The sequence below is a fragment of the Pan troglodytes genome, chromosome 3, assembly GCF_028858775.2.
Source record: "Pan troglodytes isolate AG18354 chromosome 3, NHGRI_mPanTro3-v2.0_pri, whole genome shotgun sequence".
Taxonomy (NCBI): domain Eukaryota; kingdom Metazoa; phylum Chordata; class Mammalia; order Primates; family Hominidae; genus Pan; species Pan troglodytes.
Genome location: NC_072401.2, coordinates 126,664,549 through 126,690,579, shown reverse-complemented (window position 1 = coordinate 126,690,579; position 26,031 = coordinate 126,664,549). Strand labels below are relative to the sequence as shown.

Genomic DNA, 26,031 nt, shown 5'->3' with positions numbered 1-26,031 from the left:
CCAGCCTTGTGGAAGTCACTGACTCTTTGATTCTCAGTATTTATAACTAGAATTGGGAAGAATAATATTTACTTTCAAAAAATAAAATCTTGCTGCTGAATAATGCTACTTTGGTTTTTGACGGAAGTTTAACTTACCTATAAATCTATAGGTTGCCTCTAGGACTTGGACATTGTTTTATATTAATATCATTTTCATATATTTCACCATGCCTAACACCAGCCAACACACAATGTTTGCAACACAAACAAGGAAAAATAGTGAAGATTAGTGATTATTATTCCTTATGCTTTTAGTCCTCATCTACTCCAATTCAATTAGGTTTCTGAATATAAAGGTAACAAATTTATTGGAGTCTAAGAATAAAAATTAAAGGGAGATTCTCTTGTAGTCCATGACGATTTAATTATGAAACTATAGGGAATGAAACTGTGTTTATCATGACACGATTTCATTGCATTCAATGTGGGTAGAGAATGGATGACAGGGAGGGTTAGACAGCTGTCATAAGAAGGGAAGAAACAGGTTAGCTGCCAGCAGTGAGGGCAAGCATCAAACATTGGCTTAGCTTTAGACTGCAGAGAAATATAAAGAGCTGACAAGACAGCCTCGCTTGAAGCAGGAAGACATTAGTTCTCCACTTTGAACTAAAGAATGTGTAATGATGCGGAATGCAAAAGGCAGGGTCACAAATAATGATAATAATGACAGTAGTACGACAGGCTCAAAGAGTAATGGCTAAGAATTGCATATCAAAGAAACAGCTTAAAGTGAATTGTATGAGTCATTTGTCCAGATTTTAGCTACCATGTTGGTATGTCTATTGCAATTGCTAAGAGATAATGTATTTCAACTATTGAAACAAATTAAATTACAAATGCCAATTGACAATAAAATATAATTTCATAGATATATTTTAACTTCACACATCTATAAAATGTTATAATAGAAACCAAGTGTTAGATACTAATTTCTTATTTAGATGGGGAATTTCATAGTGTTGTGGATTACACAAATTAAATGCTTCATGAATATTCACTGGGTGTGTCAAAGAAAGATGCTGGCAGTAAGAGTTCCTAGTGCTCATTCTTCAAAACAGATATACATAAATAACCTTGATTTATGCCTGTTACGTATTTTGTAAGTATAATGCCACAAGTCTCTCTTAACAAACCTTATATCTGCGTAGATTTTTGTTAAATGTGACTTGAAGCAACTAAAAATGCAGTTGAGATTCAATGGTCTGTTTTGTAAAGAACACTCATCATAGTTAAGAATAAGATCCACATGCCTCATCACATTTGAACGTTGTGTGTGTGATTCAAATGCTACTTCTCCTCTGTCCCCATTTTGACCTGCTCTCTCATTTGCTCACCATGTTTCAAACACCCTGGCCCCTTTTCATTTCTGGAAGATAGTGACTCTTCCCACTGTGGTGGCTTTGCTCATTCCCTTCCCTTTGTGAAAGATGCTCTTTCCCAGCTCTCTACCTGGTCGACTGTCTTCTAAATCTCAGCTTCAATATTCGCTCGGCAGAGGGGACTTCTTTAACCATCCTTATCAGTAACTTCCTCCTTTTTTCTTCTCTTGTGCCAAATCCCAGAATCACAATGCATCCTTTTAGAACTAAAGACAACACTTAGTATACTAAATGCAAATTCATTTTGTCTTTAAGAATATTAGAATATTTTTACAACTTTCAATGCCATCAAATTGTCAAAAATACTCAAGAAGCTTCGATTTAAAAGACAATGTCATCATATGCTTTGTTTATATGTGTATATTTGTCTATATGTGATATCAAGGAGTTGCCATCATAGGATATGAATCTAAACTGTTAGATATACTGTTAACTTTACTTTCTTTCATTAACTAATCTTGTTTGAATACGGATATTCTAAAAAACAATTTTAAGGGAATGTTAAAGAGGTCATGTTAGCTTACTAAAATTTGAAATTCGTTTTTTTTTTTTTTTTGGTACTGGTCTCTGAAATTGACCCTCAAGTCTCAATTATTCCAAAAGTTGAACAACTTTACTAGGACATGTTGTGAAAGCCAAAATTTTTAGTATTTTCAAAAATTCCTCCATGTTTGATATTACAGGCAAAATGCTTCCTTTCTTCAGGTAGCCATGGACACCCCATTCACTATTTTGTGTGTTATCTTTGTTATACAGTGTTATTAATAAAACTATTACAGTTTTTGACTTTGTTATTAGAATTTGCTACTTACTAAACAAAATTTAAGGATGGTATTATCGTAAAATAAAGCTAAGTTATCTGATTAGTACTATCAAAAATGGTAACAATGAGTTGATATTCTAAACTGTATTAGCAGAATTTAATATCTAAATGTGTATTTAATTTGGTTTAGACATTAATGACAATAATATGTATATAATGATAACATAAGATTCTATTTCCAATTATCTCATGATAATTATGGAGTCCATAAAGTATTTTTGCCAGCTGCTCAATGTAGCACCTTCTATTTCTTTGTTTGTTTGTTTCTGAGGAGTTTTGCTCTTGTTGCCCAAGCTGGAGTGCAATGGTGCGATCTTGGCTCACTGCAACCTCCGCCTCCTGGGTTCAAGCGATTGTCCTGCCTCAGCCTCCTGAGCAGCTGGGATTACAGGTGTGTGCCACCATGCCTGTCCAATTTTTTTGTATTTTTAGTACAAATGGGGTTTCACCATGTTAGCCAGGCTGGTCTGAAACTCCTGACCTCAGGTGATCCACCTGTCTCGGCCTCCCAAAGTGCTGGGATTACAGGCATGAGCCACCGTGCCTGGCCTCAGTGCAGCACCTTTTAGGAGTTGTGTAATTTGCTTAAATGAAAGTCTTAAGATGTAATATGAAATTAATATTATAGAGGAAATTTACAGCAAAACTAGGACACATACAGATATTTTATTCAGTTTCAGCAGAATAATCAGAAAAAATATGGTTAGAAAAACAAAAATTTCAGAAAAACATGTCATTTTGTTGTGTCTTTTTTTTTTCTTCAAAGTTTTGAATGTCTCCTTTTCACAAAATATAGTCACAAATGAGTCCTATAACAATCTGAATAAGGGCTAGGAAATTAAAGTGGAAAATTAACAGCATTGGGATTGGAAAGCAAAGAAACTCTGAGGATAGCTAGACAACTGTCAGAAGTAATTCTTCAGTAATTTTACCCAAACTAAGCTTCAGCTCTATTTACTGCAAACTCAGCAGAACATGATCAATCTGGATAACCTCACATACTTTTTACTAGAGATGACACCAATTTTGTGAAAAAGTATATTTCCAAAACCAGCTGAACCAGCTTCAAAGTAAGTAGCACATGGTAGAACAAACCTGATAGTAGTTAGTTCATGGTAATAGTTTTAATATAAGAATTTTAATTGTCTTACATAATTATACAACGCAGGAACTGCTGAAAAATATTAGTAAATTGCCCAAAATGTTCTTTAAATCACACTGAACCTATTATTTTGTTTCTTTTGAAAATTTAGTAGATTACTAAAGCTTGGGAAGTAATTGATTGTTCAGAAGACTGCATGTGGAGCACACATTCATATGAATACCTTAGACATATTTAAATAATTCTCTGAAAACAGAGCTATGCAAATCTTAAACTACTTTGGAAAAGGGAAAGTCTAGTCACCAAAAACTGCAAACCTCTTGAAGGCAAGAGTCATCTCTCACTTATCTAAATATGGTGCTTGGCACACAGTAGCTCCGGTGTTGAACAAATTTAAAAAGTGGATGCAATACCAAGACTTACAGGCTAACTTATAAGATGTTTTTTTCTCATGCAATGTTCGACAAATATCTGTTTAAAAGTGACCATTAAATGTTGACTAGCCAGGAATTGTACTCTAATTAGAATAGAAAACTATGAATTATAAATAATTGTCTTTGCTGCTTTAAAATCTATTGAGCATTTCTTGGGCTTATTCTGTCCTTGATCTGAAGCTGCATAAGATAGTTTCAAATAACAATATACTAACCTGTTCTGTCCTATAATAATGAAAACCAAAACCATCCTCTTCCTTAGAACACTATCCAATGCTCACTGTCTATAAAGCTTAAAAGAAAATCTTGTTGAGGTTCACTCCCAAGATCTATGTGTCAGTCTTTGCATCATGTGCTACAGTAGGCTTTTTGCCTGGATTAGATAACATATTTTTAAGACATGGTTTTCTGTTAAATAGTATATGACTGTCAATTGAAGTTTCTTGATGATGATTCTGCCAAGAGGACAATTCTCTTTTCACTTTTTTTATCCAAAGCCATTTCTCAAATTCATCAGTTTTCCATAAAGAGTCATCTGACATTCTGCATAGCATTACTCCAGATTCAGTATATGGTATCTTTCTATTTTCTCAGACTCATAGCTATAAAAGAATTTACACATTTTTGGCATAGGTTATGCTGCTCTTTGTCTCAATCATACCATTTCTCTAAAAAGATATTTTCTTAGACTGTTTTAATTTTTTACTTAAAAATCAAGGATCAACAACTGTTTTCAGCAACATTCTGGCCCAGAACTGTGCAAATAGAGTAGGGGAAGGATGGTTTGAGTAAGAAGACTGCTCTGGCAAAACAGAATCTTATTTTGATCAACATTTGTACCACATGAAATATGTTTTCAATTTGAAATGGGGAACTTAGTGACCTTGCCAAAGAACTTTGTACACTGTAGGTAATCTTATTTGGGCTAGAATGGTACACAGATTAAAATCCCAAGTTTTTGCCAGAATGCCATGAAGACTGTATTTTGTAGTTTGCAACCTGATTTGAGAGTTTGGCAGACTGATTCATAAACTAATAAAGTTAGAAGTATTCAAATGGATCACCTGAAAATCATCTGCCTTTAGGTAGTGTGTTTTAAAACATTCCATGGGTCTTTCCATTTTGACAGATATGGAGAGTCTCTCACAAATATGTCTATTTTGAATATATCATACACTATATGAGTATTTGATGAATCTGTCATTAATTCAACATATTCCTAAGTATAAACAGTCTTTATATTATATATAGATGTCAATTACACATTTTCAGAATTGTGTGACTCATGATACAACTATGGGTTCAACATATACATTATACAGTTAATAAAAAGACTTACCCAAGCCTTTTCATGGTCAATGCCAAAAATATGTATTTATATATCAATTCTATTTCAGCATGCTTCGCTTGGATACTTATTGAAATTCTGGCATACTTTGAAAAGTGTATTAGTGATGCAAAGATTTAGGTAACTATACTCATTATAAACAACAACAACAACAACAACAACAAAAAACCTCATTAACAGCTATATGGGCAACCCTTAGTTGCCTTGATTATACATGGATCTTAGCCATCAGGGCAAAGTGAATGCATGTCCACCTTCTCAGGATTTACTTTGCATCAGGAGAGTTATTTCAACAGTAATTCTCTTTCTAGATCAGTTTTGAATTATTCTTTTTGAAATATTCTTTACATACATTTATCCTTAAGCTTTTTGTGGTTCAGTCTTTGCTAATGTGTTGATAATTATGTAGCCTAATTGATTCTCTTGCTGTTCCTCTAACATGACCTGTTTGAATCTGGGCTTCCCCATGTCACTCTCTCTGACTGCAAAAGTGTCACACATATGTCTGAGGCTCACTCTCTGCCTCATTCAGCTCTCTGCTCAAATGTTTCCTCCCCAGAAAGGTCTTTCTGATTTTCTGATTCAAACTAGCATACACATTCTCAAGTCAACCTCTTACCCTTAGCCTGTTTTAGTTGGCTTGATAGCACTTGCCTCCACTAGATATTACACTACATAATTAGCATATTTATTTATCTCCTCTACTGGAATGTAAGTTCTATTAATGCAAGTGTTATGCCTGTTTTTCACTACTTTATTCCACGACCTAGAGGAATACTTGACATGTAAAGGGCAGTAATTATGTCTGTGATCAAATTTAACCCAGGACACTAAATTTCTTTGTATTTTAATATATTTCTCTGTTAAAGATTATTCTACTTCATGGCCGGGCGCGGTGGCTCACGCCTGTAATCCCAGCACTTTGGGATGCTGAGGCGGGGGGATCACGAGGTCAGGATATCAAGACTATCCTGGCTAACATGGTGAAACCCCATCTCTACTAAACACACACACACAAAAAAAACATTAGCCGGGCGTGGTGACGGGCACCTGTAGTCCCAGCTACTCCGGAGGCTGAGGCAGGAGAATGGCGTGAACCCAGGAGGCGGAGCTTGCAGCGAGTCGAGATCGCGCCACTGCACTCCAGCCTGGGCGACAGAGGGAGACTCCGTCTCAAAAAAAAAAAAAAGATTATTCTACTTCATGGTCTTTAGGTCAGAATATATTTATTTGCAATGATTATCAGAGATGCATAGGTTTTGTTAGGATTCAATCCTTGATATGTATTTGTAGGTACCAAAATTGCATGCACCCAAATTTATTAGATCCTACTGCCTTTTTCCTCATTAAGAATAAATAAAAATATAGAATTCATGTGTAACACTGACCTGTAACACTGACCTATAACACTTGGACTGACAAACCCATAAAACTGCTGGTTGGCTCAGTAGTAACAGACATGTAAATTATTAATAATATGGCATTTCATTTTAAATATTTTAAGGGACATATACTAATCATAGTCTTTAATGTTTTACTTCACACTGAATGGCCTAATAATGTGTAAAGTGTATTTTATTTCTAGGTTTATTTTCCTAAGTGAAGATAAGTTCAGTCATCTTGAAATGTTAGTCCTTTAAAATGGAATCTATGACATAAAATAGAAAAAGAATAATTGCATTGCTGTATTATTTATTCATAATTTAAAAATATTTTCACTTTTCTCAGTTGTATTTTACCATAATATTAAATTTTAATAAAATAAAAATGCATTTGCTTGACAATAGTGATTTGTTCTGAGATGGAATGCCTGAAGTAATAAAGCCACTTTGTAATATATTCTATTTCCCTTATAAATATCTATAAGGGACATGACTTTCAATAGTGTAAGCCAGTTCTATTTCTCATCAGCCTTGATATTGGTAAGTATTTTGCTAGCAACCTGCAATGGGGAGTTGTGCTCCAGGACCTTCTGCTGCTCCATTTTCTTTTCATTTGTTTTTTTTTTTTTAGAGTAAAGTGAAAGCAAGTTTATTTGATAAGAAAAAAAAAAGGCTATCCACTGGCAGAGCAGCTTCCATTTTCTTAAAGTGATTTTAATTTATCTTAAGCTATTGATAAAATCAAGTAATTTAGAAAATTCTAAAGATGACATTGAAAGCAACAATAATGTACTCCTTAGAACTGAGTAAGCAAAGTCCTGGGTCATGCTGCCACATCATGTTCACAGAACTTGTGGCAGGGTGATCACATGCAGTTACGACAGCATAACTGCAAGGGTATTTTCAATATGCACCAGAAAGAAAGTAATATTTTCCCCACAACACAGATGCAGAAGAGCCTAAAGGAGTCTGTTCTGCAGTGAGTCAGTCTATGCAACTCTACCCTCAAAATCTGACAGGTTGAGGAAAGAAGTTGACTGACATATCCAGCTGCTCAGAAAGAATCATTCAATGGGGACTTATGAACAGAAGCCATGCTTGTGCCTCAGGCAGTGGAGAGACAAAACGGCAGATCTCTGCACCATTACCCCCAGCCCAGGCATTATATATCATAGGAAAGAAAGGTGTAGGACAATTGAAGCTGACCCCTTATGGAAATGCAAGACTGCTATGTGAATCTGCCGAAGGTCAGGATTTGCAGTTAGTACAAGCTCTTACACAAGGAACTATAGATATACTGGAAATATTAGAGGCATTCCCAGAACTGGGGTTAATCAGAAGTAGACATGGAAGATGAGCATCCAAGATGGAGTTGCTCTGCCCTCTACAGAGTAGAGTAACTGTATTCCAGGAAATCCAATAAAACTTGACAGGGGATGGATTAAAATTCTCAGGTCATAATTTTATGTGTGAACATGCAAGTCACTACCAACCATTCAATTTGTGGGGATTGTTAATCTGTTAATTTGCCTATAATCCCTCCCCCTCATAGTACACCATATGTCACTTCAATATTTCAATAAATTAAGTATTACTGTCCATTTTAAAGTGAGACCTTCATTTCAGATATTTCTGATTTATTTTGATATAAATATTGGCTTTGCTTCAGTAGAAGAGATTTCCAAGAAGAACCAAAGACTAGAAATTGTCCTATGAGAATCCTATCATGTTCCTAAACTGGGATTGATTAGTCAAGGGATTAGTAATTCTCTATCTCACAAAGAATTCTTAGAGAATAAGAATATGAAATTTTGGCACCAAGTTCCTTCCCCTTTACTCTTAACTATAATCATGTTTATCATCTTACATTTAGCTCTGTTCTAAATTATAGAGTTTATATTCTTGAGGACATTGAGATGCTTCAGAGTTTTTTAAAAAATGTATTCTGTTTTGAGTTACACAAAGCAATGAACATGTTTCCATATTTGGAGAAGAAATTTATAAAATTCATAGAGAAATATTAAAACATGTTGGCTCATTGCAGGTGACAAAAAAAGAGAAAATCAGATCATTATCTTACATTCAGTGTTTAAACCTAAAGGAATATCATGATTTAGATTAAATACACATTACATTTCCTAATCTGAAACAAAAAAATAATAATGTCAACATTATTAAATGACAAAATAATTCTGGCATATGCCTCAATCTGTGGGTGTTAATTTACGCATCGTTAAAATTCCTATTCAATATGGTAGAGTCAGTATTAAAGGAGAGTATTCTCAATGAATATTAGGTTTGGGGCAGATATTTAATTACAAATGTGCTGAGATAGTGACGTAATTTTTTAAAGTCCTGTTATTTAAGACGTAACTATGACTCCTGAAAACAGAGGTTTGTCTTGGCTAAGACAGCATGTATAGTTTCTTTAGAATTATGCAGCAGAGTAATCAATAAATTAAAGATACATATGTAGAGTGGAGCTTTCACTATCATTCTTTCTACCCACCCTTGGACTTAGAGAATTTTGGGCTGGGTCCTTGGAGAAGATTAGTCCCAGACATTTTTCCGTAATTAGCTCTAATTCATTGCTGCTTCTATAGCTGTAAGACTGATCTAAAGCTGGTCTTCAGTGAACACATTCTACTGGGAATTTCCAAACATTTCTTGCCAGAATGCTTAAACCAGCTTCCTAACAAAGTTAGTCCCCTAAGATCAACCTAGTCTAGACTCATTATACTCCAGGGAAGGCCAAGAACTCTGACAGGTAGGAATGCACTGAAGTGACTTTAAAATATCTCTTCTGGCAATGATCCATATTCACATTTTTTTAAAAGAAAATGATGCTGCTCAAATACAGTTCAAGTAGCCATACCCTATTGACAAGTAGAGACTATTCTCAATCGGGCATACAAAGACTATAGAAAGATAAAAATTAATATTACACTATGAATACAAAATATTTTAAATAAATATTTTAATTCTATTGTTGACATTTACAAGTAGAAAGCATACAGTATGTTACAAATATCAAAATGTGAAAAATATGAATGTTACATAAGTAACAAATATAAAAAAAGTATTTTCTTACCTTCCCTGAAAGTAAGAAAACTATTCAGCATAGGAAAATATCAGTATCAAAAACACAGCTTAGGTGTAAAAAAAGTTTTTACACCGTATTTAAAAAAATGATCTACAAAATGACAAAGTGTTGAAATCTGATTTCATATAAATTATAAAAACTGGGTACTCAGAGTAAATGTTATCTGGTTGGAAAATAAATCCAATCATAAGCTTTCCTTAGGTCAATTCTTTAAAATATTAAAAGCATAGGAAAAATTTTCAATAAATAACTTTTAAGAGTGTTTTTTAGAAGTGCTGCTGAGAACATCATTCGCATAGCAAGGTGGCAGTGTTCTGGGGACAACATGCAATCATTCTGTTCCTAATGGAAGCCTCATGAAAGTCAGGAGACTATAATCATTTGCTCAAGGATCCAGAAGTTTTAAGACAATTCTATAAGAAAGCATTAAAGTGCTGAACAAAATGACTTAATTTCAGTACCCACTGTCATGTAAAACTTACTCAAATACTCAGACATTTCTGAGCAACATCAAATACAGAAACTATCATTCTGAAAAGTGTTAATATACTTAATCTTTCATTTCACGATAGGAGGGTTCCTTTTTACACTTTACAAGGATTGGTTTAACATCAAGAATCTTGCAATGCAAAATATAATTATAATAATACAGTTGAAACAATACACATACGCCACTGGGAAAGCACAAGTTCTTTTCTGCAATGGTAAAGGTATCAATTTTTAAAAATCACAAATCAAACACTGGTAAATAAGAAAAATTTTCCAAATGCTGCATGCCACATAACTAGTTACAAAACACAATGCATGCAGGGAAATAAATTCAACCACACATGTTTAAATTAAGAGTTGTTGTGAGTCTGTTTCAGCAGCACTGTGGTTATTATTTTTAAAGTTTTCCCTCCACCACTAGTCCATACTGGCCTGTTTTTCAAATGTGACCCAACCTAGTCAGCAACTTTACAATGGTTTGAGTATTATTTCTTGTTTTTATATTTTTACAGTGCCAGTACATAAACTTCACACATACTGTTCTGCTTCCCCATCTTTGGGGACTGGCTTAGTTGTCCCAGCTTTGCCTTCTTCATTTGCTGCTGCTTTTTCTGGAAGAGATGCCAAATCTTTAAAAACATCTACGTAATGGCCAAAGCCAGGGCCCCAGTTCAAAAGGTTGTCCCAGTTGAAAGTCCCTGCTTGCTGCCCTAGCTTCATGGGCAGTGTGTTGTCAGCAGTGCCTGGTGCTGCTGCCTGGGTGCCCACAGGTCCTCCCTCGGCCCTGCGACCGTGGTACCTTCGAGGCTTCAGTCTGGCTCCATAATTATCTTCATCATCTGCATCAGATTCATTGACTTGAGATAATTTGGGCATCCTGGAAGTATATACCATTGGCTTCTCCCTGTCATATTCCATTTCTGAGCAAGTGAAAGATTCATGGGAGTCACTATCAGAAGAGGATTCTGGAGCTGGAATGCCATCCGCTGGATTCCTTGTTCTAGACAGTGGCCTTCTGCAGTCCTCCTCTGAAGAAGACCTCCCATGGTCTGCACTGCAGATACTTGGGTTTCTAGGGCGAGGTGTGTTGAGCCTCTCCACTTCCTCAATAGAAAGTCCGACTGGAGGAGAAGATTCCAGTGGAATCTGCCCAATCGGCTGCTTTAGGCGACTCCCTGGTCTAGAACCATGTGATGCCATGGCCTGAGGACTCTTGCTTCTCCTTCCCAGCCTTGTGGCATAGTTGAAAATGCCAGGTTGGCAGGTGTCACCATGCATTTCCAAAGTATTACCATCCCTTATAGGAAGATGCAATTCCCTTGCTGGGCTGTTTCTATAGAACGTAGAAGATTTGGAGAAAGGGGCTGGACTGTGTCGAGACAGAGGGTTGGGAGTTGGGCACGCTGAGTGGCTTAGGGAGCTGGTTCTCAAACCTTGACCATATGAAGGCTGGTAAGTCAAACTGCTTGCTCCTAAGGGCATGGGGGATTGCCTTGCAAAGCCTAGGGGACTGTGCCTCTGGATTGAAAATTTTGGTGTGTGGCTGCGGAACTGCTTGTAGTGTTGAATGATGTCTGCATCCGAAGGGGCAATGCTGCTGGCGTTGTCAATGTCATAGTGCTCTATCTCCTGCTCTGGAGATGCCAAAGGGGCGCTGGGGATGGTTTCTGAGTTGTGAGGAATATCAGTTTCATCATAGATAAGGTAGGGGTTTTCCCTTTCAATGATATCTGGTTTTGGGTTCCCTTCAGGCTGCTTCCTCACAGTCATGTCATCCCCATAGGGAGGGATATTGTCAGGGTCATCAAAAGCAACGTTCTCACTTCCCTTTTTCTTCTTCTCCTTCGGTTTCTTCTCCTCTTTGGGATTTTTGGCCTTCTTCCCCCTGCACTGGTTACACAGGATCAGGCTAAGGACCAGGAGGGCCAAGACGGTTGCGCAGCTGCCCACGATGGCAGGCACAGCCCACAAAGGCAGAGAGATCTCTTCAGGGCCCTGACTCAGAACACAGACATGCCCCGCAGGACTTCCAGCTTTGCACACCTTCCCCTGAGGACAGAGGACGCCAAGACAGGCCACCACCATCTCACAGGTCCTTCCCGTGTGCGAGTCTGGGCAGCTACAGGTGAAGCCGGAGTGCAGGCCTGGCTCACAGCTGCCACCATTCTGGCACGGGTGGGAGGCACAGTCCCCAGGAGGGACACACCTGTAGGCATACCACTGATTAATGCACAGCAAATCACCCCAGCAGGGGTTGCTGGCACAAATGTTCGGGCCACGGCAGCCAATCTTCACTGAGGGATCTGTTTTTGAGATGGAGGCCAAGCTATGCTTCCCGCTGAAAGGAAGACTTTCTCCACCATACCACATAGAAGCAATGCAGCCATCAAAACCTGCTGGGAGAAGAAGAAGGAGGAAGGCTTTTTACAAAAAAAAAAAAAAAAAAAAAAAAAAGAGCTTATACTACACTGCTGGGATCTTGTAAAGAGAAGCTCCACAATCACCTCATGTGAATACATGAATACAGAAACCTCAGTCTCAGAACCATCATCCAGCTGAAAGATAATTAAGCTGTGCATCTTATAACTTAGCAAGGTGCGTTAAGATTACCATGACCAAACATGGGTCAGATTGCTTGAATCCCACTCATTCTGAAGATTTATGAATGACTTGGGCAGGCTGAATTTTCTTTTTCTTACTCATTTATTTATCAATTTCCTTCCTTTTTACATCCCATATACCAAAAATTGAATACATACAAATAAATATATATTTTTTAAATTTGTAAAGAACATGAAATAGGCCAATGGCTTCAACTACTAAATCATGCATTCCCGTTGAAGGTGATAATACACCAAAGGTGTGGAACATAGGTTCTTGGGGATCAAAAGAAAAAAATCTTAGCTATTACAATGGTTTGTGGGCCTCTAAAAGGCGATTAAAACATATCTCTGGTGTTAACATTTTATGACTTGGGGATGGCAAAGTTTAGACTATATTAAGTGTCTCCTTAGGGGAATGATAAAGATAAAATGCAAAGTTAAGCAACACTTCATTACACTTGAGTGTGCTAACAGTGCTGATATTCCTATCTCAGGGCCCAACAATCTATTTTGACACTACAAAAAGCGTAATTTCCATTGGCTTGTTTCCTCACAACATTCTATAATAACCATATAAAAAGGACTTATGACCTGGACTTTAACTTTTATGCCTTAAATCTATTACTCTCACATGCATTTTTTCCCTCTTTTTTAATGCATCATTCTACCATAGTGACATTCTCATTCTTGATATATTTTTTCCATGCGCTTTTGTGACATCTTTTCCTTTTGTTCCTACACTCCTGATTTTCTTCCTATTACTTAGTCTCCTTTTCTGACTTATTCACCTTTACATAACTATTAACTCTTACAGTTAATCAAGATGAGGTCCCAGGCTTTCTTTTCACTCTACGCCCTCATGTTAGGTGATCACACCCATGTCCAGTACTTCAGTTACCTGCTTGACACTGAACACTCTTAAATATATATTTCCAGCTAAAGTCTATTTCTGATTTCCAGCCCATCCATCCAAAGGATTTTCTCAAAGATGCTTCAAATCCAAAATGTCCCAAACCAAATCTAATATTTCTCAGACATATGCTGCTTTTGGAGGGTTCTGCAGTTTCCTCTCTTGCTGACCTACCCTTCTTTGAGTTGAGAAGTAGAAACCTCATTGAATTTTACCATAATCACTAACAGTTTGGTTGATTTTAGTTCCCAGAATATTTCTTGCCTATCCATTTCTTTCTAACTCCTCAGCCACCACAGTAGTAGGAGCTCAGAAGACATCTTGCCCAGATCCCAACTCATTTCTGTAGATCCACTCGTGTCCTCTTCCAATTCATTCTCCATGTTGTAGCCTGAATGATCTGTAATATTCCTGCATATCTAACTTGATCCTACTGTGATTAAAGTTTTCAATTACTTCCCATTGCTCTGTAAATAAGACCAAAACTGCAACATGGTCAGGAAGTTGCTTCATTCTCCAACTTCATCATTTGCCTATGATGTTAGCCTCCAATGTGCTGTCTTCTATAACTTTGGCTTAAACGATTTCTTTAAAAAAATTCCTATCAACATAAATTAACCTTTCATACACTTTCATCCTCCTCCTTATCATTCAGATTTATGTATACATGTCAATTCCACAGCAAAATTCCCCTTCATCTTTTTTCATTATATTTTAGAATTCTACATTCTTCATTTGTATTATTTATCACACATTAGAATAATGCAGTTACTTGTGTAAGAATTTGATTAATGTTTGTCTCCATTAATGGTCTATGAAGAGAGTGGCTGTGAATGAATAAATAAATGAACAAATGTATATGAAATGCTTGGTGGACAAGCAAAGCATCAAAACACTATGGACTGAATTACAACCTTGGTAAGAAAGATGCAAGCTGCTCGAGAAAGTGGTGGCTAATAGTTTATTACAAACTTTGTGAAGATAGTTATGACATTCTTAGGATACTTATAATTGATATTATCAGACATCAAACTACTTTTTTAAACATAAATTTTATTGAATGAAATTGTACTGTATATGAGATTCATGTTAAATGTGTAGTCTTGCCACAAGAAAAAGCAATTACTTTTTGAAGAACAATTTTACTTCCCTTGTGACTCTACTTAACAAAGGCATTTACCTGTTTGGGCATCTCGATGTGCTTGATTGGGTGGAATTCCTCCAAGTGATATAGTAAGCACATCAAGGCCACCGAAGTCCTGAGTAGGGTGGATAATATCTCTGTTATATATTCTGTCAACAGACAATACTGTTGCTGTTCCATTTTTCCCAATTAGAAAAGTGTGCCAGTGGCCGTCTGCAACATATACTTCAGGAATATTTCTCTCCACTTTCCCAGCGATTCCTGCATCGGATGTAAAATGTACTTTGCCATTCTTAATCTGTAAAACATATTAAAAATAGTATGCAATTAAAATATGGTATGCTTAAATAAAAATCATTAACAAAACTAAACTTAAATTTTTGACCAGTCTACAGCAGATAGAATAGCTGAAGAATCTGGTTGTATTAGAATATACTTACACACTTTGTCTCTAATTTTAGGCAACATATACTTTTACATTTAAGTTTCAAAGGTTTTCAATGTATTCTTATATGTATACCTAATTTCTCAAAACTTGATGAATTATTTTCCAGAACACAATTGAAATAATAAAGGGGTGAAAGTCCATTTAAGATAATTAAATTATACCTTTTAAAATTATTTGTATTCCAATGACAACCTGCCATTGGAGTGTGTTATGCTGGTTCATTTAGTAAAAGGCCCATAGTACTAAAAAATTGTGAAAACCACTTGCAAAAAGAAAAAGAATGCTCAGCTAAAAAAGAAGCATAGTTTAAAAATAAAGATGAAAATAATTGTTTTACCTCTCATCTTTTACACACAAATTTTAGGAAAAAATGATGCCTATTGTTTATATCATTTATTGAGATCAAAAACTATGATGAACAAAGAGTGAATTCTTAATGAGGTGTCTGGGCAAGCCTTCACTTTGGCTGTCTTTTACAATTTATCTAAGGGATATTTGGTTTATTTTATTTTGTCCAGGAGAACATTGTGTAACAGGGTGCTCCCACTCCAGTTTCCAGCTACCGAGTTTCCAGTATCCTGAGTAGACCATTTTAGAAAATGAGATAATTTATGAGGCAAAATGAACATTTGGTTCAGGGAGCATAATCCTGTTACCACTGCCAGACAGAGCTGGTGTGTTGGCAGGGGGATGCAGTGGCACTGTTCCTCAAATAACGGGAATGAAAAGATGGATCAGTTTATTTTGTCACTCAGATCAAATGCTATTTCTACATGCAACAAACACATCTGGTAAAACTAAAAATCAGTTCATTTGTACTTTACCGAAAAGATGTCTAACACATTTACATATGTTATTCATATAGCAATATTTTATTAAAGCCAATTTTTCCAGATAATAATATATTTCAGTACCAAACTAAAAAAAAAAAAAAAAAACAGAAAATTCTAGCTAAATGACAATAACATTTCATCAAATGGGCAACATCTCATGACACACAGTAAAAACAGCAACTTTCTTTGGTTATAGCTAGAGTCCTTTTTGAAAAAAAAAAAAAAAAAGGAAAAGCTTTCTCCCAGCTCTTTCCTCCTAATTGATTTCTTCATGTCATCCTTTTATTCAATAAATTTTTGATGAAAGAGTACTTGGAATATACCACAAATTGGGGTGGATAAGAATATAAGTTCCCATTATAACATTCTTAATGTTTTCCTTCTCCCTGGCAGTACTGTACTTAACACTTATATAATTCTTCACTTTTAAAACATCATGCTAATTTTTGCTTGGTTTTATTTATTAATAAACAGTCAATGATGAACCATAGGAGCTGAAAAATTATTATTGCCTAGTGACCCAGTAGCCATTGTAATGTCATAGCAGAACGAATTACTCATTGCAGGGATACAGGTGTCAGCAAGCCTACTGCGCTGCCAGTTGTATAAAAGTATATCACATGCAATTATGTACAATACATAATACTTGATAATGATAATAAATGACTATATTAGTGGTTTATGCATTTACTACACCGTTTTTTTAAATCATTATTTTAGAGGGTACTGCTTCTAATGATATAAAAAATAGCTGTAAACCAGCCTCATCCAGGTCCTTTAGGTGGGATTCCAGAAGAAGGCATTGTTATCATAGGAGATGACAGTTCCATGTGTGTTATTGTCCCTGAAGACCTTCCACTGGGACAAGATGTGGAGGTGGAAGACAGTGATTTGATGATACTGACCCTGTGTAGGTTGAGGCTAATGTGTTTTTTTGTTTCTTAGTTACTAATGCAAAAGTTTAAAAGTAAAACTAAAATGAAATAAAAAACTTTTAAAATAGAAAAAAAGCTTATGGAATAAGGGTATAAGGAAAGAAAATATTTTTGTACAGCTGTACAATGTATTTGTGTTTTAATTGTTATTACAAAAGAGAAAAAAGTTAAAAATTTTAAAAGTTTATAAACTAAAAGAGTTACAGTAAGCTAATGTTAATTTATTATTGAAGAAAAATATTTTTGATAAATTTAATGTAACCTAAGCATACAGTGTTTATAAAGTCTGCAGAAGTGTATAATAATGTCTTAGGCCTTCACATTGACCCACCACTTGCTTAATGACTCACTGACTCAGAGCAACTTTCAGTCCTACAAGCTTCAGTCACAGTAAGTGCAATTTAGGCAACATGTGAAACCTCATCCCTACAAAAAAAATACAAAAATTAGCCGGGCATGGTGACGCACACCTGTAGTCCCATCTACTTGGGAGGCTGAGGTGGGAGGATACATTGAGTCCAGGAGGCAGAGGCTGCAGTGAGCCAAGATCATGCCACTGCACTCCAGCCTGGGCAACAGAGCAAGACCCTGTTGCCCAGGCTGTCCCCCATCCCCCCAAAAATCTTCAATGCAGCCTTTTTACTGTACCTTTTTTATTTTTGGATATGATTATATACACAAATACTTTCCACTGTGTCACAATTGCCTACAGTATTTAGTACAGTAAACATGCCATACAGGTTTATAGCACAGGAGCAATAGACTATTCCATATAGCCTAGGTGTATAGTAGGTTGTACCATCTAGGTTTGAGCAAGTTCACTCTATGATGTTTGCACAAGAACGAAATCACCTAACAATGCATTTATCAAAATGTATTCGTGTCATTATGCAACTGATGACTGCATTTATTTGTTCATTTATTTAATTTGAATCTATAGAGCTTTGAATTCCTTATTCCAATTATTCTGCATCACCTATGTTGCCCACTTAAAAAAACCAGACAAACACAAAACAAAAGAACTGATTTAGAGTAGAAATAAAGTCCATCACATTACTATTATTACAGAACATCAAATATGGAGCTATAGGGTATGCCATGAATGAAGAGATTTGTGAAATGAGTTAAATATTGGCCTACAAAGTTTTACACAAGTATGCTTTCCTTTTGCCTTTCTCTCTGAAACTTTCTTTTCTTAATTTTTTCTTTTTCTGAATAGACCCAATTGATTCTACATATTCTTCTCTCTCCTTTCATCACTATTGCTGCCCACACCTGACACTGACACCCTCTCTCTCTTCTAGCCACATGGAATCCCATTTACCCAACACCCTTCCTCATTTTTCACAAAATGTCCTCATCTTCTGTCTGCGTGTGTGTGTGTGTGTGTGTGTGTGTCTGTAGAGAGAGAGAGAGAGAAAGAATGATAGAAAAGAGAATGAGAGAGAGAGAGAGAGAATGCAAACCATAAGAAAGAGTTAAAGAAAGGATCAGAAAAGGAGCCAAAAACAAAAAAACAACAAAAAAAACGGAACCCTGGGGTCTTGGTGACCAATAAGCTAATTGATAAGTAAAAGTCCATCCTAACTAGCTTCTTAATCTGTATAAGCACTTGATATTCCTATCATCCAAATAATTTGCCTGCTTACAACAGCCACTTTCTTTCGGTTTACTTAGTTATTCTTAATTCACTGTTGTTATTTTTTCTTACCTATTCTCTTTACCTGCCAAGCCCCTTTGAAAAGCTTCTTTTCAAAATTTTCATACAAAACTATGCATTTTGGTCTGTATTATTCATTTTTTTATTAATTTGCACTTACTTTCCTTTCAGGAAAAAAAATTAAGTTATTGCTACCAAGCTAACAAAATCTGGAGTTGTATGCGCTGTCCTGTTGGAAGTAGAAGAATTTATGGTGACAAAAACGGATCCTGACATTCAGCTTTTTCCTTAGTGAAGAAAAAAATGTGTCTCTGATTTTTTTCAACCACATTGTATTTTGACTGAATTCCTTGGCTTTAAGTGTACGTTAGTACAGAAATATTTCATATGTCATTTAAATGGCACGAAGACTTGGAAGCAGCTTAACAGATAACACACAGACCTCAATGTCAAAGCCTCTCAAACCATATAAAATATGTTTCTTATAGAAGATGAGGATCTATTTCTTTTTTTGCTTCTTTACTTTGTTTACTTCTAATACCATTTTCAATGAAAATTATAAGTACCAGATAATAATGTAATACAATGGCTTATGTGTTCTCTTTTACAGTTGTTTTATTAACTCTGGAACTGGGTCCTTTGCTTCAATAGAGGTAAAGTTAAAACCTGAAGATGTTCTCTTGTAAGGGAAAAGGGTAGAGTGTCTGCCATTTGGCACTAATGATATTTGGGGCCAGATAACTCTTCGTTGTGAAGTGCTACTGTTTAGCAGCATTCTTGACCTCTACCGCTAGACGCCAGAAGTACTCTCCCAACTCCTAACTGTGACAATTGAAAATGTCTCCAGATATTGCCAAATGTCCCATGGGGGTAAAATCTATCCTAGTTGGAAACGACTGGACTAGAGGAATTATCATTTGAGAAGGTAAGAAATATTGGTTTTTGTACTACTTATTAAATATATTTATATGCAACATAATCATGGTTGGCTTGCACAGAGAAAAATTTTGAGGATGAAAGAGGCTGAAGTTTAGAAGTGAACATCTATTTTTATTTTTAGTATTATATGTGAATTAAACCAAATAATTTTTCTGAACAAATTGCTCTTTTTGTCTGGGAACTATCCCTGGAGTAGTTATTAAATATTGACTAATAGATGAAAATAATTCAGGAAATCTGGATTTGTTATCTTAAGAATTTACTAAAATTTATATAAAAAATTATCAGTAGAATGATACAAAGTAATATTAATGGAAGGCAGTAAATATAACTAAACTAAACAAACTGTTGGTCTAGGAGATGACTTATTTGTGGGAAAGAAAGCAGAATATAGGTTTAAAACTTCAGAAAGCTAAGGGCCGATGCAAAAATGCATATCTAATGAAATTATTCATCTGTATATAAGTTTAGTATCTTATTTACAGATAAGAAAAAACAAATTATGTAAAAGCCTAATGATAAATCCATTGTTCTCATGAAGTATAATTTTTAAGATTATTTAAAAATTATTTGGAAAGGTTAAGTAAAATTATAATGAATTCCAAATATACTTTACTCCACAGAGTTTATATAGAGAGTTGAATATATGCTCCAGAAATCATATAATTTCAAAATGTTTTTGCTTATTTCAAAATGTTTTCCTTATTCTAATCCTGTCAATTGACATATACATATCAGTATTTGAAATAATTGTTGGAGAAAAATATTTTTGTATTTCAAACAAACATTATATTTTTGGTTTGCTTTGTCTAAAAGTAAGAAAATAAGTGATATAAATTCTTACCAGAAAAATAGATTGCAACTAATTCTTTGTGTGCTGGCCTACCTGGCAGGGTTCTCTACTCTAAAGCAACACAAAAGTGTGTAGAAACCAAACCATTCAGATCTTTGTTACTCTGGCCAATGCCTGGGGAATAGTTAAGATAGATGACATTGGAATAGTGCCCAGCATTAGTCAGAACTCTAATGGGTTGTAAAGAAAAGGACAGAAATTATGGGGGAAGTGATTTAAACCACTACACGGCAGGCGGTCTAATCAAATGAAGTCACCATTAGCTTTTATCTCACCTTCACAGTAGTGTAATTGCTGCTTTCTTGGATATGGATTAAAACGCCATTCTCGCTTCTGGTCCTAAATTTTACTTCCAGACTGTTCACACCAAAAGGCTCCAACATGGCACCTCGTAAGCTTTGCCTTAACAAATATTCCCGCTTCTCATTCTGACTCATGTGGTAGTCCAAGCGCCCTTTGCCTTCTAATGATAAGGCAGTGTCAGGAGTAACAGCTGGAAGTCAAAGGAAAAAAGGGAAAATTAATGCATTCATTTGGCATTTCTTGGAGTGTTTTCTATAGTGACAAAAATATAAAAAGGACAATGAAAATGTCGTTCTGGGAATTAATGTCCCCCAACTCTACTCTTAAAAAATAATTTCCATTTATGAATCATTATATAAGTTGATTTCACATGTTTAAATGCATTTCAGAACCATGAAATTAAAATACTCTATGACAGTCATTAACCATTTGGGAAATATTTTACTAAACTATTTGCCACATTACGTAAATTATGAATATCTAAAGACAGGCACTTGTTGGTAATATGTACTTGAAAAATTTGTTTGTAATCATTTTCACTGTGTTTCCAAAATATATGTTTGCATGGTTAAAATGATTTGTAATCTTTAGTCTCTAGTATGCTATAAATTAGGACAAAGAAGTGTTCAATCAAGTATTTACATCGGTAACTAACTTTATTTTCAGTAATCATCACATATAATTTATCATCATGTATAATCAGTATGTATATTATAGTTTATTGTAATCTGAAAAAATCCACATTCCAGAAATATTGAAGCTTAAGTTATAGAAACAAATAATATAGCTAAAGAAAGAATATTAAGAAAATGAGCTCAAATGGATTTCAGCCCTGAAAGATACACTTTAAAAGAATACATTTTATAGTATGTGAGTTATATCATGATTTAAGAAAAAGTGTCTCTGGTATTTATCTAGCCAATGACTCATATTTCAGATATAATTAGGCTCCTTATTAAATATTTATTACATTGAAAATCACATGACAATATATATTTTCTATGTTTTCATTATATCTAATATAATTACACACAATTACACTTTCTGCTAAGACCTTTTAGATTATATTATATCCTCAATTTTATTATGCATTTCTATTTGTTTTCATAATATAATTTAATCAAATGACTCCTTAAATGTAGTCAGATACCTGCAATGGAGTTAAGTAGTAACCACTTGTTTGAAAATGAAGAATTTTTACAAAAGAGGAACCATTAGGGTTAGTTAGTGAAATGTGCAGCTCGAAATTAGAGAGCACCATTTTCTAATGATGATATGAACATCATTAATGTCTAAATAATAACATTAGGCTTAGAAGACAATGATGAAAGGATTTAAAAAAGTAATATTCAAAATTAATTCTACTACTTGTACATTAAAATGAAAGTATCAACATTAATTTTAACATATTATGATGGCTCTGTATGATGTTTTGATCTCAGTGTTGAGTGATTTAGTGTGTATACCTTTTTATGCACAAAAATTCACCAGAAAAATATCCCCCAAAGGCAGATAATATGAAAAAAAGCCTAACTATAACCTTTGATCTTTTAGATTGCCTAGCATTCTAACACATAAAACAAACAAAAATAAGTGAATAAAATACCTTTAAAGTGGAAGCTAGAGATTTAGTTAGTAAACGATTTTTTAAAAGGATATCATTCTTCTTCAGGTTACAAAAATAATTTTTAAAATGTCACTGTATTTTACCAATTATTGTCCATTTAATATTTTAATATTTAGAATGAAAGCATAATTTTTAATTTGATTACATACTTGGGTGCATATATTTTACTTTTCATAGTTATTAAAATTTCCAGGGGAAGACGGAAGACCTTACATACATTTTTCACAGTATTTCCCAGTGAGTCCCTCTTTGCAATGACACTGCTGCCATGACCAGTAATCCATACATGTGCCACCATGTTGGCATGGGCTGCGAGTACAAGCGCCTTCCAGCCTAGGGCATCTAAAATAAATCATAATGAGAACAATAACGCACATAAAAGATGAGGAGAAGTTTGCTAAAACTCAATATAAACTTTTATTAGCTTGTTTAATTTCAAGCACTCCATTATTTGAAGCTCAAGTTACAACTACATTTGGAGAAACTAATCAAACCAGAAGTTTTCCTAGAAAACATAGTCTGCCTCACACTAAAGAAGATTCAAAAAACATTATGTCTTATATAATAATGAGAAAGCTGTGACAATTTCTTCTTTAAATTAATTCTTACTTGAATAAAATACCTTGGTCAAATAAACACTTTGGTTAATACATATGATCCAGGGACCACATATTTTTTGACACATGTCTATCAGGATACTCATGCAACTAATGTTTATTGAATGCCTACCATATGCTAAGTACTGTTCTAAGCATGGAAGTAAAGTAATGAAAAAATAACCGTGTACTCAGGAAGTACTTATTTTTTCTTGTGGAAGAGGCAGAAAATAAAGAAAAAAATAGCTATAGAGAAAATCAAGGTGAGAAAGGGTATAGTGAGTTTGCGGGTTTGCTGAATCTTTAGATTAGGCAGTGAATTAATCTTAATCTTTGTTAAGACCTAAATAAAATAAGGGAATGAAGTATATCTCGTAGAATATCATTTCAGCTAGAGGAAACAGCCAGTGAGAAAGCCTTGAAGTGAAAGCGTACTGCCATGTTTGAGAAACACCGAGGCCCAACATGGTTGGAGCTCAGGGCACAAGAAGAAGAATAGTTAGATATGTTCAGGAAGTGAAGGGAGATGGCAGATCATAAAAATGTTTTCATTCAGGGTCAGGATTTTGGCTTTGAAGCTGGGTGAGATGGGAAGCTATTGAAGCACTTTGAGCCAAGAAGTGAAAAGTTAACTGACTTATGTTTTAAAAACCATTCTAGGCTGGGTGCAGTGGCTCTCCTCTATAATCCCAGCACTTTGGGAGGCTGAGGCGGTGGATCATGAGGTCAGGAGTTCAAGACCAGCCTGGTCAACATGGTGAAACCCCGTCTCTACTAAAAATACAAAAATTAGCTGTACGTGGTGGCAGGCACCTGTAATCCCAGCTACTCCGGAGGCTGAGGCAGATAATTGCTTGAACCCAGGAGGTGGAGGTTGCAGGGGGCCGAGATCCCGCCATTGCACTCCAGCCTGGGCGACAGAACAAGACTCTGTCTCAAAAAGCAAACAAACAAACAGAAACATCATTCTGGACATAAGGTCTAACAGAAACAGAGGAGTTAAAGGTAAGTCTAAAAGTTTTGTTTCAGTAGGTTTTGACCTAAAAAGATGTTCACAAAATATCTCTAAATGAAAAAAAAAAATCGATATTTAAAAAAGTACTTGTGTGAACACGGAGATATAAAAGGATGCACACCGAAGTATTAACAATGGTAGCAATCCCAATCCTTTGTTTTTCTGTACTGTTTGATTAATAATAATAACGAACTAGTGTGACTTTGTAACAAAACAGTAACAACATGTAGGAAAAGAAAGGCAAATAGCAAATGTTATTAAAATACTTAAGTTACAAACATTAGAAAGTATTCCTAGCTTTGCCTTTAATAGTTTTATTTCTAGTAATCTCATCCAAAAAATAATGTGAGCAAAGATTTTTGTGAAAATGTGTTCATCACAGGGTAATTGGTATATTAATAAAATTGGAAATAACTAAAGTGTATAGCAACAGTTAAAATATAGCACATTCACATCTTGGGATACTAAGCAGTCAAAACATGACAATAACCTAAGAGTAGTTGTCTCTGGGTGGGTAGATTATAGGTTAATTTTGTTTTCTTCCTTGTATTTTTCAGAATTTTTCAAACTTCGATAATGAACAAAAGTAATTTAAAAATAAAATATGTAATTTCTAACATCCCTAAGTTATTGCTAGAAACCTAATTAATAATCAAATAAAAAAGCCTTACAGTTCATAATTAATCAAGTTATTGCCTGTTTTTAAAGCTGTATCAAGTTTTTAGGAATATGTATGTCTATAAGTAAAACTATTTAATGTGAAATAAAGTTCTATGTGCCCATGATGGCTAACATCTATATATCTCTCTGTGCTGGAACCCTTTTTTATATAATTTACCAACTTAACTAATTTAATCTTCACAACTCTCTGTAAGAGGATAAAACATATACATGCCCACATGCATATATATATATATATGTATAAGAATCTAGAAACATATTAATTTTCTAATTAAATATCATACTTTATGCCAAAATTTCAAAGGTATAGTATTTAAAATTCAAAACAATGTAAATCATTTGGTATTTTTAGAGATTTGAGCATAATAATTTCATCTTTTGATGCTCACTGAAGCATACTTTTTTTGCATTTTTTTTCTTTAAAACAGTAAGAAATAAAATCGCCATACTGATCTAGGATGCCTTGTGCTGCCAAAGCTTGGCTGGGTTCCAGAGGCCTTCCATTGACTGCAAACTCCATTATACACCCAACAAAATCATGGCTTTCCACGTGTCCTCTTCTCTGAAGGACTGGTTCTAGAGATCTGATACCTCCAACTGTAACTCTATTTGGCTGAACATCAAGAGTCCTAAATAAATAATGGAAGATATAAATATTAGTGTCAAAAGATTACATTTTTAGTATAATGTTTAGTTCGAAAAAGAGTGAATATAGCTTTTTTGACATTTATTATAGTGTGATAAATTTCAATGGAAAATATGTAGAAGAGTGTCCAATACACACACAGAGTTGTTAGACTTCCGAATTATGAAAAATAATAATATTTATGGAAATTATGTTTTCAATTAGTCAAGTTAGCTGTATATTATCACAATACTGAGTCAACAAGAAGGAGCATACTCTCAGAGAGAAAATAAAATGCTGTAGAATTAGTGGCAACTCTAATATTTACGTTAGATTACATTGCTCCTTCCCTGAAGAGATGATAAAGAATATCAGTAAGTTGATCAATGCAAGGGATGCCAATAAGTTGATTGAGGCAATGAATGATGCATCATGATGCGTGACTACTTATTTTTCTCTGTTTATCATTTTTCCTATTAAAATCACTTATTTTCTGGTAGATTACTGCTGTGCTCAGCTTTAAGTGCTATGGAAAAATATCTGTTAATAATTTTCACATAAACTTTTAGAAATGCATTTGAAAGAACTGAGGTCTTTATCCTACACGTTTTTCAGAATGAAGGTCATATGCAATTATTTCATGAATCTTTCCAAAGACTACTGGCTATATTTAATTTCCTTTTCTCCAATTTTATCCTTATTTCTACCACTTCATTTCACACATTTTAACACATTTTGCACAGTAATTATTGACTATT

The 26,031-nt window shown here is 34.8% G+C and overlaps 1 protein-coding gene across 3 annotated transcripts in view; it reads right to left on the bottom strand.

Moving 5' to 3' along the window:
- Positions 1-6,853: 6,853 nt before the first annotated feature.
- FAT4 (FAT atypical cadherin 4) overlaps positions 6,854-26,031 on the bottom strand; it is a 179,535-nt gene continuing 160,357 nt past the window's right edge. For 2 of the 3 annotated variants that reach the window (XM_009448247.5, XM_063809835.1), the window contains 5 exons: positions 25,098-25,277; positions 22,574-22,698; positions 20,702-20,919; positions 14,795-15,056; positions 6,854-12,497 (listed from right to left, as the gene is read on the bottom strand). In XM_009448247.5, the coding sequence (XP_009446522.2) occupies positions 10,630-12,497; positions 14,795-15,056; positions 20,702-20,919; positions 22,574-22,698; positions 25,098-25,277 (2,653 nt within the window). In that variant the 3' untranslated portion in view covers positions 6,854-10,629. The remainder of the gene's footprint in view (positions 12,498-14,794; positions 15,057-20,701; positions 20,920-22,573; positions 22,699-25,097; positions 25,278-26,031) is intronic. The other variant, XM_054683363.2, reaches the window with a different exon arrangement.